The following is a 15,592-nucleotide window of genomic DNA, read 5'->3' as shown; positions in this document are numbered from 1 at the left end:
TTTTCATACTATCTTCCATCATGTTCTAACCCAAGAAATTGGATATCGTTCCCTGTGCTGTACAGCAGGACTCCATTGCTTATCCTTTCTAAATGTAATAGTTTGCATCCCCAACCCCAAACTCCCCATCCATCCCACTCCCTCTCCTTCTCCCCCAACGCCCCACAAACACAAATCTGCTCTCCATGTTCCCGATCTACTTCTGTTTTGTAGATAGGATCATATTATATTTTAGATTCCACATATAAGTGATATTGTATGGTATTTGTCGTTCTCTCTCTGACTTACTTCATTTAGGATGAGAATCATTAGTTGCATCCATATTGCTACAGATGTTTTGTCCTTTTTATGGCTGAGTAGTATTCCATTGTGTATATATATATATATACCATATCTTCCAGAGATATCAGAGCCTTAGACCACACTTGCCAGCAAGCCTTTGAAAGAAGCTTCAGGCCTAGAAATGCTTCTTGGAGTCACGGTCTCCTGCCAGCATCAGAGGCCCAGGCCAACACTGAGGTGTTGCACATACAAAGTACTGATGACATGGGGAAACCTTTGCCAGGTTTTGGAGTGACAGAAGGCATCTGGTGTCTGGCAAGACGCAAAGGGAAAAAGCAAGGAAGCCAAACCAGGATGGTTTATTTAGGAGAAGCAGCTTCCAGGCCATTCTACATGAGCCCCATCCACAAAGGAATAAGGATAAAACGGACAGGACAGGGGTGCTCTGGTTATTTGGTTCTCCTGGCAGTTTTGGGGGGAAGCCACTTCCTTGAAGGCTGAGTGACAGCTGGCCAGGTGGAGGGGGACATTGGAACAGTGTGTGCAGAGGTTCAGCCGCCTGAAAAGGCAGAATGGGAACAGCTTGTGAAATGGTTGTTACGCTTGGTCAAGGTCATTTTGTATGTGTGTGTGTCTTTGCAGGGCCACACTTGCAGCATAAGGAGGTTCCCAGGCTAGGGGTCCAATTGGAGCTGTAGCCACCCGCCTACACCACAGCCACACCAACACCAGATCGGAGCCGAGTCTTCTAACTACACCACAGCTCATAGCAACACTGGATCCTTAACCCACTAAGCGAGGCCAGGGATCAAACCCGCGTCCTCGTGGATATTAGTCAGATTCATAACCACTGAGCCACAGTGGGAGCTCCCCAGTTCTTTACATTTTCATGTGATTCTTCCCAGGAGATGCTTCCCTGGAGAGCCCTGTCCAAAAGCTGTCTCATTGGTAACTGACACCTTTTACCCCACACCACTGTCCCCTGCCTCCCAGGACCTCAAGTCCTCTTTTCTGTCTCATAGCTTTCAAACTCCAGAGTATCGACTGGCAGACGGCCTCCAACCGGCAGGCACATCACACAGACAGGTTCTACAGCAAGGAGCTCATCTTGCGGAGAGGCCAGCTCTTCAAGTTCTCATTGACCCTGAACCAAAGTCTTGGTTCTGCAGATGGTCTGACCTTCACCGTCTCCACAGGTACCTGCTCACAGCTGCCCCACCCCATCCCCCAACACACATTTGCTTAGACTTTGAGGTGGTGCCCCCTAGCGGTGTGACACTGGTGGTCTTCGGGTCACTGGGCTCGGGGCTCTAACCCAGCTCGATCATTGACTTGGTGTGAGCTTGGGCAAGTTTCTGCCTATCTCTGAGCCTGAGCATCAGAGTCTTCCCCTCCATGGTCTCTCCAGCTGCTTTCAGCTCCGTAACACGATGCTTCCTTGTAGGATGCCTCCCAAAGGGCCCCTGCAGTTATGTTGGAATCTGATGTCTCCCCACCCTCTGGCCAACACTACTTGGCTTCCATTGTCCTCTGTCTTCTTTTACAGGGCCTTCCGCCTCAGAGTCGGCCAAGACGAAGGCTGTGTTTCCACTCTCCAATGAGACAAGAAGCAGCGGCTGGAGTGCACAACTTCTGTCCAGAAGGGACAACGTTCTGGCCATCTCCATCCTCAGTCCAGCCAGTGCGCCCATCGGAAGGTATGAGCTGAGCATTCGGATCTCCTCCCAGGGCAAGGACTCCACTCTGAAACTTGGGACATTCATACTGCTCTTCAACCCCTGGTTGCAAGGTAGGTACCCAAACACCCCCACTCCCGGCCATCAGCTAAGTGAAGCTCATGGAGTGGAGATGGGGGGAATGGTTTTCATGGGCTGAAGTTTGACTGTGGGATATGGACAGAGCACAGACATTAGATGTCAGAAACCACGGGTTTGCATCCGAGCTCCTCTGCTTAACCAGCCACATAAGGCAGTCACTTTCCCCTTCTGAGACTCCGATTCTTCACCATTAAGTGGAGACCCTGCTATTTCTGGGTCAGGGATCTCATGAGCTTTTTCAAACTGTATAGCATGTTGTAATGACCACAATACAATTCTGCAGCTTGGAGATAGCTTCTGCAAAGAAGCAAGCGTTTCATCCTTGGGGGTCTCGTTTTCAGATTCTCAGGTCACCCTAGCTTCTTTTTCAAGCTCATGGTTCACACAATATGAGTTGGAAACATTACAGCCTAAGACTTCACTCCTCTGTGGAAGTTGGGGAAAGGGTTGCAGGTATAGCTTGCTCCAGCTTCCAGGCCAGTATTCAGGAGCGAGAGGAGGACCAGTCTCTATAGTCCTCTACAGGATTCTAATCCCCGATACCTGCTTTTTGTGTCAAATAGCCGATGTTGTCTTTATGAATAACCAAGCTGAGAGAGAGGAGTATGTTCAGGAAGACGCCGGCATCATCTTTGTGGGAAGCTCAAATCGAATTGGCATGATTGGCTGGAACTACGGACAGGTAAAAGGGTCATAAAGGCTGAGAGTAATACCACCCAAGAAGCTCAGCGGCTGGCTCCACAGATAAATGTGGGTTCCCAGATCTGTCCATTTGCCTTCCTTCTAGTCATCCAACCATTCCGAGGACACTTATTGAAAGCCTACTATGTGCCAGGCCTCAAGCTATACCTGATGGATAGGGGGGATGTACAAGGTGAATTCCCTGTCTTTGAGGAGGTCACACTCTGGTGGGAAAAACAGACACATAACTAAGGTGATGCAATGAAGTGTTATTGATGCCATGATACACCAATGAGGATAAGGCCCAGTAGACACTTGGGACAATAATGTGGCTTCTGTTACTCATTCCACAGAAGAATGTGGTGAAGCTTCCTTGGTGTGTGCATTCAGGCTTTCACAGGCTCCTCATTACTAGGACATATGAGTCCAGAGTTCCCGGGTTGGCTCAGCCTAAAAAGAACCATCAGGGATTCCCTCTACCTTTTCTTTTTTCCTGCAGACAAGTGAAGACTTTACCATGAAGTACCTTGGGTGGAGTGCCCTGGATGCCCAGGAGGGGGTGGGCAGGTGCAGGCTTTGCCCATCTCAGACCCCATCCTGTAGTCAGCCAGGGCACATCTGCTATATATTTTTTATGCTGGGTTTTGTATGCCGGGCTCTGTGTCAAAGTTCCTTGGAAAGAAAAAAAAAAAAAAAAAAAGCAAGAAAAAGGAGTGTGACAGGGGAGGGTAAGAGCGTAGAATGCACCCAGGGGCAGAGGGAAGCTATTTTTGTTGTCGTTACTGTTTTTGGCCAGGCCTGCCAAATGCAGAAGTTCCAGGGCCAGGGATCAAATCTGTGGCACAGCAACCACCCAAGCCATAGCAGTGGCAAGCTGAGATCCTTACCCCACTGAGCCATCAGGGAACTCCCAGGAGGGAAGCTATTTTTGAAGGCATGATCTGAGCAAGACTCTCTTAGGAAGGACCTTTTCAACAAAAACCTGAAGGAGGAAAGGGAGCTGGACAGATATTTTAGGGAAAAGCATTGAAGGTAGAAGGAACAGCACATGCAAAGACCCTAAGGCAAGAAAGAGCCTGGCCTCCATTTGAGAAGCAGTGACAAAAATATGTCTTACTTTGTGAAAGCAGCTTCAAATTCTGGTTTTAGTGGATATTTTTATCTTTAGTTCCCACAAAAGTCTAAATAATATGTTCAAGGTCAATGTCAGAGCTAGATGGGAACTTTGAGATGAGCTCAGCCTGATTCCCTGTTATAAAGATGGAGAAATTGCAGTTCCCACCATGGTGCAGTGGGTTAAGAATCCAACTGCAGGAGTTGCCATCGTGGCTCAGTGGTTAACAAATCCGACTAGGAACCATAAGGTTGCAGGTTCGATCCCTGGCCTCACTCAGTGGGTTAAGGATCTGGCATTGCCATGAGCTGTGGTGTAGGTCGCAGACATGGCTTGGATCCCACGCTGCTATGGCTGTGGCATAGGTGGGTTAGACCCCTATCCTGGGAACATCCATATGCCATGGGTGCAGCCCTAGAAAAAACCAAAAAAAAAAAAAAAGAAGAAGAAGAAGAAGAATCTGACTGCAGCATATACAGGCCATACATTTTTAAAAATTTTTAAATTAAAAAAAAAAGAGGCCAGACAGACTCACTCTCAAGTTCATAACAGCGAGGGCGTCCCGTCCACTTTAGGGGCCTCAGCACAGGGGCTTGCTGTGAGCGCTCTGGATGAGTTTGCAGGGTTAAAGGTCAGGTGGGGCTGCTCCTCAGAATCTCTCAATTCTGGAGGCCACAGAGTGGAAGGACGTGGGCGGCGCCCCTGGTTCTCACCGGCAGAGCTCCCAAACCCTTCATTAACTGACCCCACTTGTCTTGTCTTTGTCGCCTCTTGAACAGTTTGAAGAAGGCATTCTGAACATCTGCCTCTCAGTCCTGGATAACAGTCTGAATTTCCGCCGTGACCCTGCCACCGATGTGGCCCGCAGGAATGACCCCACATATGTTGGCCGCGTGCTGAGTGCCATGGTGAGTGACGAGAAAACCATCATAAATAGTTGTTAGTGTATAACAAACCCAGCCATGGGGTAGGCACAACCTCTCGTCTTGTTACTTGAGGTCTCACAAAATACAGTTGGTGGGAGTTCCTCGGCGGCACAGCAGGTTATGGAGCCGGTGTTGCCACTGCTGTGGCGCAGGTTCGATCCCTGGCCTGGGAACTTCTGCATGCTGTGGGCACAGCTAAAAAAAAAAAAAAATACATATGGTGGCTATCACTAGCCCCATTTCACATACATAGAGTATGACACGCCTCCAAGTTAAAGAACTTGTCTGAGACACTCAGTAAGGACGTGGCAGAGGGAGAACTGGACCCAGGCTGCCTGGCTCCAAAGCCCTTTTGTGAGACCTCCCTCCGATGACACTGGATTTGATATTTGGGTGGCTGGAACGGTGCAGAGCTAAGACTTTGCTCCATCCCTGGGGCTCCTGGGCCAGGGGTAGTTTCCGGAGCAAGCCTGCAGTGTGGACCTCCTGTGCTTTGACTCACCCTCTCCACAGCACAGTGTCAGCGGGGAGGGCAGAGGCCAACACGGTTGTTGTCTAGATGGGGAGACCGAAGCCAGGGAGCTGACATGGTGCGCTCACAGCCACAGTCTGGGAGTCTGGCCAGAACAAGGCTCCACCTGCCTGCCCGTGGCCTCTTTCACTCACCCACTCCCTCCACGTGAGAACCTGTGCCTGCCTCCCCAAGCCCACATGGACGTGCACACACGCAGGCACGCACACAGCCACAGACACACAGCCACACACAGAAGCGGGATGCTGGAGAAATTACTGTTCTGTACTCAGTGTGGGGAAAGGCCTCCATCAGAAAGTATCCAGACAAAGGATAACCTCTCAAAAGTTGCAAATTAAAAAGCTAGAAGTCGGAGCGTTCTTGACCTTTAACCATCTGAAACTAAATACTGAGAAACATCTTTTCTTTCTTTTTTTTTTTTTTTTTTTTTTTTTTTCTTTTCTGGCTCTGCCTACCGCAGGCAGACATTCCCAGGCCAGGGACTAAACCTGGGCCATACCAGTGACAATGCCAGATCATTAATCTGCTGTGCCATCAGGGAACTCCCTCGGAAGCGTCTTTACTTTTTTTTTTTTTTTTTTTTTTTTTTTGTCCTTTAAGGCTGTACCTGCAGCATATGGAGGTTCCCAGACTAGGGGTCCATTTGGAGCTGTAGCTGCCAGCCTATGTCACAGCCACAGCAACGTGGGATCTGAGTCGTGTCTGCAACCCACACCACAGCTCACAGCAACGCCAGATCCTTAACCCACTGAGTGAGGCCAGGGTTCGAACCCGCATCCTCATGGATGCTAGCCGGGTTCGTTAACCACTGAGCCACAATGGGAACTCTTTTTTTTTTTTTTTTTTTTTCGTAATTAACGGACTAGGAATTTCCAGTCTCTACTTTTGAGTTGGAGAACATCCAAACTAACGAGGGAGTTATATGATTAGAAATTTGAACAACCTTCCAACTGTGTGATAGACTCCTGGGTGTAATCAGAGAGGGCTTTCTCTTGGAGAAGAGTCTTCAGCTGAACCAAGCAGGGCAGGTGTGGGGAGGCCCAGGGAATGTTGGAGGCGCTGGGGAGATGGCGGGAACCAGGGCTGAGAGGGAGTGGGGCCCGGGCCGGACCTTGAAAACCAAGTGGCCTGGGATAGGTGCGATTGAAGCCCAGGCCAAGGTTAAGGGAAGCTGGCGTTCAAGGTGACTTGGGCAGCTGAGGCTCCTCAGCAGGAGAGGGTGGGGGAGCCCCCGGCTCCAGCAGCGGCTGACTCACTGGGCCCTCCAGACAAAGCACTTGATCTCAGAGCCAGGCTCCTCACTGTGCCTACCTTCTCCCTCCCAGCCCTCCTGGCTGGGCTGGGCCTTGAGCTAATTATGGCCTGTATGGGGCTTTGAAAGGCTCTGCTTTCAGTCAGAGATGATCCTGCTGATTCCCACGGTGGAGGCTGGCACCCCTGCGACTCAGGAGATGCAGGTGGGCCGTGTAATCTTCAGTCTGGAGGGAGCCCCATCTTGCCTGATGGTGTGATCACAGCCGCGGCCACCCTGGAGGGGGTGCGGGGCCCACCCACTACATGGAGCGGGGAGGAGCCCTGGAGGCTGGGTGAGCCTGTCCTGGGCAAGGATCCTTCAACTTCCAAACTGGGCGTTCTCACAGGCCATGAAGCTTGGGGTCCCCCAGCGAGAGGGAGCCGTTTGAACTGCACGGTTGGGATAAAGGCTAGTCAAAGTTTCATAAACTCTGCAAACTTGGTTGCTGGAAGAGAGCTGAGGGCAGACTTGTTTCTAAGTTTACCTGTATTGCAATGTGAAGAACTAAGGCCCAGGAGTTCCCACTGTGGCACAGTGGGTTAAGGACCAGACTGCAGCTGCTCAGGTTGCTGCAGAGGTGTGGGTTCGATCCCACTCTGGAGCAGTGGATTAAAGGATCCAACATTGCCACAGCTGCAGTGTAGGTCACAGCTACAGTTCCAATTCAGTCCATGGCCTGGGAAATTCCATACGCCATGTGGGTGTGGCCATAAAATTAAAAAAATAAAACTGAGTCCGAGGGTGGTGAATGGACTTTCCTGCCATCACCCAGCTGCCAAGTGGCCAGGCTGGGCTTGAGACTAGAGTTTTCTCCCTCTTTCTCTTTTAATTTTTTATTATGGAAAAATTCAGACCTTCACAAAAGTAGAAGAAAAAGCAAAATGAATTCCTATGTACCCGTCACTGGTTTCGGCAATTATCCGTTCACTCGAGGCCAGTCTTGTTTCATCTCTGTCCCTTCCTCCACAGATGATTGGATAAATCCCAGGCATTACATTATTTTATCCATAAATATTTCAGTATTAGTCTCTAAAACATAATGGAACTCAGTCTCTTGATTCCTAGTCCAGTGCTCTTTCCACACTGCATCAGGGTTGTGTTACTTACACAAGAATCAGGCCTGAGGTTGAGTGAATGGCATCAATGAATGGAAAGCCAATAGTCCATCTTTATTCTTTCCAAGAAGAAGTTAGTTGCTAAAGTTCTAACATGACCCTTTTAGACGACCAGGAGAGATTCACACCATGCACCCCCAGGCCAGGCGTTGGCAGCAGCCCGTGAGTTCTGGCCAGAAATTGTCTGCAGGTGGTTTTCTGTCCCTTTCTCGCCATTGACAAGCTGGAGCCTCAGTCTTCCCTGTGAGTGGGGGAAATGATACACAAGTTAGGGAAAATCAAACATGGCCTGATAAGGAAAGCACTTTTAAATGCATAAACTGCTTAATAGCCCTGAGGATCAGTAGCACAATTATCACCCAAATCACCCAGGAAGACACGGAAAATCCGCTTGACAGAGGCTCCCTGACTTCCTTCCTTAGCTCCCTAGCTTGTCCCCTAACTCTGCATGTCCCTCTCCATGCTGATTCCTTTGGGGTTTTCTTCCTGCCCAGATCAATGGCAACGATGACAGCGGTGTGGTTTCTGGGAACTGGAGCGGTAACTACGCGGGTGGCCTGGACCCAAGAAACTGGAACGGCAGCGTGGAGATCCTTAAGCAGTGGCAGAGATCTGGCTTCAGGCCCGTCCGATACGGCCAGTGCTGGGTCTTCGCGGGGGTCCTCAACACAGGTATTCCATGTGTGAGGTGCCTTTGCTGGGTGGCTGGCTAGCAGTGGGCTGCCCTGAGGTGCCACCCGCACGGCACCCCGAGTCCTCAGACTGCCCCTGACTTGCAGTGCTGCGGTGCTTTGGGATTCCTTCCCGAGTGATCACCAACTTCAACTCGGCTCATGACACAGACCAAAACCTCAGCGTGGACGTGTACTACGACGCCACGGGACGGCCCTTGGACAAAGGCAGTGACAGCGTATGGTGAGTGTCTGAGCTTTCCGAGCATCACATCTGAGCGGCTTCCCCCCAGCTCTCCCCAGCCCCGTGAGTCACCCCCAAACAGGAGTGGGGAGGCAAATAACGTGTCCACACATGGTCAGGAATGGAAATGGCATCACTTCTTGGGCTTTTGGCTAAGGTCAAGTGTAGAATGGAAACGCCGAATCTAGCAAGAATTTAGCAAGCCCCAAAACAACTCTTCTCAGAGTTCTGCAGATTCTGTTGGTTCACTTTATCTCCTAGAGCTGGATAAAGGTTCTGGTACCAGAGAAAGATAAATGTTTTCTGGGCTCTGGGAAACCACCCTGAATTTAGAGCGCCCATTCGACTATATGCTACTTTAGAAGATAAACATTGAAACTATTGCTTTTCTAGTAATAAATACACATGTATGTCATTTCAGGCCACCCATATGACTTTTGGGCTTTCTTAAAGAAAAGCGACACATTTTCTCTTATGCATATATGCTTTCTATGTATCTTGGAAGGTAGAATAAAATATTAGCTTATTCTAGATTCCCACTGAAAATAAGAAGCTTTGTAGGTAATTGGGCATATTTCTAACCATAAATATACCATGTGCACATGTATCTATCCACACACAGAGGTGTGTTATGTGTAATAGCTTCCACCTGGAAGTAGGTTATCTGTAACTTAGACATATATCTATAATTTTGTCCAGCTGTTATAGATATGTAACATAGATATCATTACAGCTGTTTAAAATTACACCATATGCCAAGTTATTACCAGATATCGATGTGTGTATACAGATACAGACATAATTATTTTCAGTACTATATATATATAAGTACTGTGTATATATATATATATATATATATACAGTACTTCACACATATGTCAATAATCCATTGTTTTAATCCATTTTAAAGGATACACGGAGTTCCCGTCATGGCTCAGTGGTTAACAAATCTGACTAGGAACCATGAGGTTGCGGGTTCGATCCCTGCCCCTGCTCAGTGGGTTAAGGATCTGGCATTGCTGTGAGCTGTAGTGTAGGTTGCAGACACAGCTCGGATCCTGCGTTGCTGTGGCTGTGGCGTAGACCGGCAGCTACGGCTCCGATTGGACCCCTAGCCTGGGAATCTCCATATGTCAAGGGAGCAGCCCTAGAAAGGGCAAAAAGACAATAAATAAATAAATAAATAAATAAATAAATAAATAAAAAGGATACATGCAACCACTCACATGCACAGACATGCATGTACATGGCTAGATAACTGATAACAGATGCCAGATGTTCAACTTTGAGGTAGTCTATATCTACAAAAAACTTTATTAGTTGTTATTCCCAGAATAAGTAAATCCAACTTTACTGAAATGTGCATAGGATACCTAATAGAATAAAGTCAAAGGAATATTCCAATTAACAGAGAAAGCTGTTAAATAAACCACAGCCTTGCATCAGCAGTGGCATTAAGTACTGAAAGTACTGTAAGCATCCCCTCCCCTCTGAAGGAAGGGAGGCAAAATGTAATTCACCCAAGGTCACATGGATTCTAGGGTTTAATGGGGGAGAGAAAGCTTATTTTAGGATGTTCCTTCTTAATCTGTGCATACGCAGCACTCTTTCTCGTGACACTGCTATTTACAGTGGGGTTTTCTTTCCCAGCTTCTCATAAATGAATGTCTTTTCCTCTCCCTGGATTTTTCCTTGGTCGTTACATCCAGAATCCCATTGCACGCTGTTCTGATCGTTGCGGGCAGTGCCATTCCTGACCTTGGTTTTCTTCACAAAAGGAGATGCTTGGTCCAACAAGATGACTGATTTGGGGAAGGGGATGGTCCCTTTTGGTGTCATCCTTCTGTGAGCATCCTGCACACTAGGCATGGTGGAGAGACCAGAAAGCTTAAGACTGAGTCCCTCCACTGAGAGCATCTCTGGTGCTGTTAGGGGACAGGAAGCGGGGAAGCCATGAGTAGAGGCTCTTGGTTGACGTGGGATGGTGTGCAGTACACCAGCTGTGTGATTCAGATGGTCAGCACGGCGGGATCTCAGGCAGAAAGCCATCAAGGGAGACTTTCTGGGAGCAGAAAGGTGGGGCCTTGAAGCTGAATTGGGGATTAGAACTGAGACCTCTTGGTCACTGGTTCAGGCCACCACCCACACTAGCTTCATAAATCATTCCAAATATGTCACCGTGGGGCAAGTATGGGCCCATGGACCATTCCAGGGTGTCTCCGTTGTCATTTCTATTGGCCTCGTTGCAGGGTGTCAGGCCCTAAAGTTCCAATCTCTCTTGGGAGTCTCATCACCCCTCATCCTACCCCACACCAGTCTGTTCTGAGCCCTTCTCAGAAAGCAGTGGGAGCTGAGGGACCCTCCCCACTCCACCCCTACCAGCCAGATGGCGTGAGGGCAGGGTCTCCTGAGCCCTGGTTCCAGCCCCACTACCATCTGGCTCTAGAATGTGCAGTAAGCCATCTCATCTTTCTGGTCCCCATCAGTGAAACACAAAAGCTGGCCTGGTGCTAGATGTTCACCCAAGACTCTTTAATTTTTTTGATTCTCTGCAGCTGTGGCTCACCCCACTTTTTGTGTGAGAGCTCCCCCTCCCAAGGGAGCTATCTCATCCCATTGACATGGTTCCCATCAGGCAGGGAGGCATTTTCTGCCTGGAGAGCAATTACTAACTTGTTATTAAAAGGGCAGGTTTGGGTTTGGACAGAAATCCTTCGATCGGAATCTTTGTATGTTGCAAAGGTTAAAAGCGTTTCGAACCTTGTCTAGATTTGCCTAAAGTTATAGAACGTAAGCATCAAGTGAGATTAAGCACCTGGAAGTGTTTATTAATAATAACAGCAACAACAAATACTTTTGCTGAGCAACTGTTGTGTGCCAGATACTGTTCTTAGTGCTTGCATTGTACTCGTCAGAAGCAATGGTGGGATGGCCAGGGAGTTTGGGGTTGGTAGATGCAAACTATTACATTTAGAATGAATAAGCAATGAGGTCCTATAGAAAGCACTGGGAACTACATCCAGTCTCTTGGGATAGACCACGATGGACGAAGGTATGAGAAAAAAAGAATGTATATGTATGTATGACTGGATGACTATCTGTACTGCAGAATTTGGCACAACACTGTAAATCAACTATATTTCAATAAAGACAGTTACATGAAAAAAAAAAACAAAAAAAGTAGGCACAATTATGGTCACCCCCATTTGACAGTCGAAGAAACTGAGACGCAGACTCATTCATCCAAGGGTAGATAGCAAGAAAATGGCAGAGCTGGGATCTGAACCCAGGCAGCTTTGTAAACCATGAAGCCCCAGAGATGCAAGGAGTGTTCTCCTTCCTCTTGACCGATGTTTGAGAAATCTGACAGCTTACCTTGAGATTTTTCCAGAGAGGGGTGGCTGGCCACCAACCAGGTGGAAAAGCTGGGTTCTTAGGTCCGCATTTGGGCAGCAAATGCCACTTCTCTTGAAGACCAGGCGCCGTCTCAGGGGCTCAGAGACATGATTTGCCCAAAGTCAAACTGAATTTGCATCCAAACAGGGGGTGGACACAGGTCTTTGTCAAAAGGACTCTCCCAAGTCAAAAAACATTCGGACGGGAAGGGGTTTTAGAAAGAGACCTGCTCATTTCATAAATGAGAAAACAGAGACCCAGAGAGAAGTGGAGGCAAACAGCTGGTGATGTGTGGGTCCTCTGAGTAAGTGTCTAACTTTACAGAAGTTCCTTAACTTGTTTGTACCTCAATTTCCCGACTGTAAAATGAAGGGCTAGGGCTGGGGACCTCAGCAGCTTCTTCCAGATCTTTCTTTTTTGCATATTACAGCATCCAGGGGGCTATATTATCTTCTAAGCCATTCTGCTCAGGCCAGTGGTTTGACTTAAAAGGCACAAGGCTCTGAAGTTTTCACTGGTCAGGACAAGTGACAAGTGAAAGGACAATTTGGGGGGAAGCTTCTTTAATATGGTTCCCTTCTGTGTCACTATAAAGGAGGGTTCAGAATCCCCGCTGTGGCTCAGCAGGTTAAGGACCTGACATTGTCTCTGTGAGGATGCAAGTTAGATCTCTGGCCTCACTCAGTGGAGAAAGGATCCAGCATTGCCACAAGCTGCAGCATAGGTGGCAGATGCAGCTCGGATCTGGGGTTGCCACGGCTGTGGCGCAGGCCTGCAACTGCCGCTCGGATTCCATCCCTGGCCTGGGAACTTCCATCTGCCGCAGGTGCGGCCGTAAAAAGAATAAATAAATAAAGGGAGTCTCTGAGGCCTGCAACCAAATGGTTTGGACCCGTTTGGCCAAGGTTATTTTTATTTGTTTATTTTTGACTGTGCCTGCAGCCCTATGACGTTCCCAGACCAGGGATCAAATCCAAGCCACAGCCATGACACCACCAAATCCTCAACCTCCAGGCTACCAGGGAATTCCAAAGGTATCTTTATCTTGACATTTCTGGCTTGCTTTCTTATTTCATTTGATTTGATTCTCCAGTCTCCCGTCACAGATCTGACTCTATTACAGGCTTCATAGCGCCCCAAGGTGGAAGGCAGGGGGAGACTGCCCAGGCCTGGGGTCAGGGAGGTGGAGTTGGTCAGAACCCACAGCCCTGCCCGAGCCCTGGCTCCTGAGGCAAACTCTCCATGACCTCCAACCTCCACTAATACTTAGCCAGCCCCCGCCGTCACTGGAGCCACTTGCTCAGACCCACAGCGAGGAAACCAAGGCTGCCAGAGAGGCCCCCAAGGTCGAGCACGATTCAATTCAGCGAGCATGATGTGTGTACTGTGTGCCAGACCCTGCACTGGACACCAGGCTCCAGGAGTGAGATGCTAGTGGGAATCACAGATGCCCAAGAATCTGGGTGACTATGGAGCTGACGTCAAGGCACTAGATCACGTGCAAGATTCAGAGACAGCCCAGAGCTAAGACTGGCCCTCTCCGAGCATGTTAGGAAAAGATTTGTGGAAGGAGGTAGTGTCTGAACTGCATTTGAAAGGACAAATAGGCTTTTCCCAGGGGAAGGGGCAGGGATTTGGGGTTGCTTTCGAGAGAGGGTTCCCTGACCCTACGAATCCCAAGGTAGGCGTGATTCAGCTGCCGTCTCTAGGGACAGCAGTTTATAAACTTCGGCATTTAGAATCGATTTGAGTGGAGGGAGACAGGCACATCGTTTAATAAATGCCCTAAGTCTGTGCTTTTCCTAAGTTCTACTCCTGAAACCCTCAAGACAGCCCAAAGTTGGGAGGCGGGACAGAGCGTGGCCCCCAAGCAGAAACAAACCAGAGGGTCCCTGATGGCGCCCTGGGGCATTTGAGAGGCACTCATCTCCCAAGAAAGCATGAGCAAAGTGCTGGCTTCCAAGTGAGGGAGTGAGCAGGATGTACTTGTCACCTGTGTAGCCTTAAATTCCTGCCTTACAAACAAGTTTGTGTTTTTTTTTTTTTTTTTAAACCAACATGCCCTTCTCCTAGGGTTCTCTGCTAGGAATAGAGTGAACATAAAACTTGGTTTTCTTCCTGCTTTCGCATCTTCTCTTGCCCCTTTCACTCTTCTGGGATCATCTTCCCACAGTGCTGCTTTCTAGATGAATTCTATAGCTGTAGCTCTGATTCGACCCCTAGCCTGGGAACCTCCATATGCCATGCGTGCAGCCCTAAAAAAATTTTCTTTCATTTTAGAAAATGAAAACATTGCAGAAATAAATAATGTAAAGTTTAGTTCATATGCACCAAAATCTGTCTATATGCATAGCATATACACCAAACCATTCTCTAAACTGTGGTTATCTAAGATAATAGAATTATGGAGGACAAACTTTCCCTGCTTTTTTATGTATAATTTTCTAACTCCAAATAGGCTCATCATATTAGCATGTATTTTTATAAGCTTATACATATACTCACTATTTTATAAACTGTTTCTCATACTTGGTGGTACAACTTAGACATCTTTCCATGGTAGTGCTAGATTGATTTTGCTCATTCTTTTGGACGGCTGCACAATATTCTGTTGCATGGCTGTGCCACAATTTATCCAACAAGTTCCTCATTGATAAACTTGTCCTCCATTATTTTGCTATTACAAACCATGCTTCAGTGAACATCTTTCCATATATAGCTATGAGCACTGTGAGGTTTTTTTTAATAGGAGAAATCCCTAGAAGTGGAACTACTGACTCAGTGGGTATGTAGATTTTTAAAGGTTTTTCATACTCATTGCCCAATTGCCATACCAGCTTAAACTCCCACCAGTGGTGTATGACAGTGCTTGTTTTCCTGCACCTGAAAATGAGTATCACACAACAATGTGTATCATCCTCTGCTTTCATCTTTGTCAGTCTAAGAGGCATAATGATAGTTATTTGTCATTTTAATTGTCTTTTAATGATGGTGAGGTTAAAACTGTTTTTATGTGTTCCATGATCATTTGTATTGCTTATGAGTTGCCTACTCATTGTCCCTTATTGGCATGTTTGAATTCTTCTTCTGTGAATTAATGATTTGTACATACTTCATAATATTCATTGTAGTAAATCTCTGACTAATAGACATGTTGCGTATATTTTTCCTACTCTATTGATTTTTTCAGTCTTTTTTTCTCTCTTTTCTTCAAATTGGATAATTTATACTGATCTGTCTTCAAGCTTACTGACTCTTTCCTCTGTTATCCCTATTCTGCTAGTAAGCCATACATTGAATTACTTATTTTGAGATATTTGTCTTTTTTCTAGTTAGACTTTTCCATTGGGTTCTTTTTTTTTTTTTCATATTTTCCACTTTGCTGCTAAGAGTTCCCCTCTTTTTATTTGTCATGAGCATGTTTTCTTTTACTTCATTGAGCATAGCCAAAATAGCTGTTTTAAAGCCCTTATCCAATTAATTCAAACATCTGGGTTATCTAAAGGTTAGTCCTTGTTAA

General features: G+C 47.3%; 1 protein-coding gene across 1 annotated transcript in view; it reads left to right on the top strand.

Annotated features, from left to right (window-relative positions):
- The window catches only part of TGM3 (transglutaminase 3), a 44,301-nt gene that overhangs the window by 13,527 nt on the left and 15,182 nt on the right, over positions 1-15,592 (top strand). Inside the window, exons 2-7 of the mRNA XM_021077597.2 lie at positions 1,305-1,478; positions 1,829-2,071; positions 2,663-2,781; positions 4,674-4,802; positions 8,256-8,433; positions 8,541-8,676. Coding sequence (XP_020933256.1) covers positions 1,305-1,478; positions 1,829-2,071; positions 2,663-2,781; positions 4,674-4,802; positions 8,256-8,433; positions 8,541-8,676 — 979 coding nt within the window. The remainder of the gene's footprint in view (positions 1-1,304; positions 1,479-1,828; positions 2,072-2,662; positions 2,782-4,673; positions 4,803-8,255; positions 8,434-8,540; positions 8,677-15,592) is intronic.

Source organism: Sus scrofa, chromosome 17 (genome assembly GCF_054392235.1).
Source record: "Sus scrofa isolate SSC_HxYL_T2T_F1_AM1 chromosome 17, Sscrofa_HxYL_maternal_Yorkshire_Landrace_v2.0, whole genome shotgun sequence".
NCBI lineage: Eukaryota > Metazoa > Chordata > Mammalia > Artiodactyla > Suidae > Sus > Sus scrofa.
The sequence above is the reverse complement of the archived record's forward strand: the minus strand, read 5'-3'. Positions and strand labels throughout refer to the sequence as shown.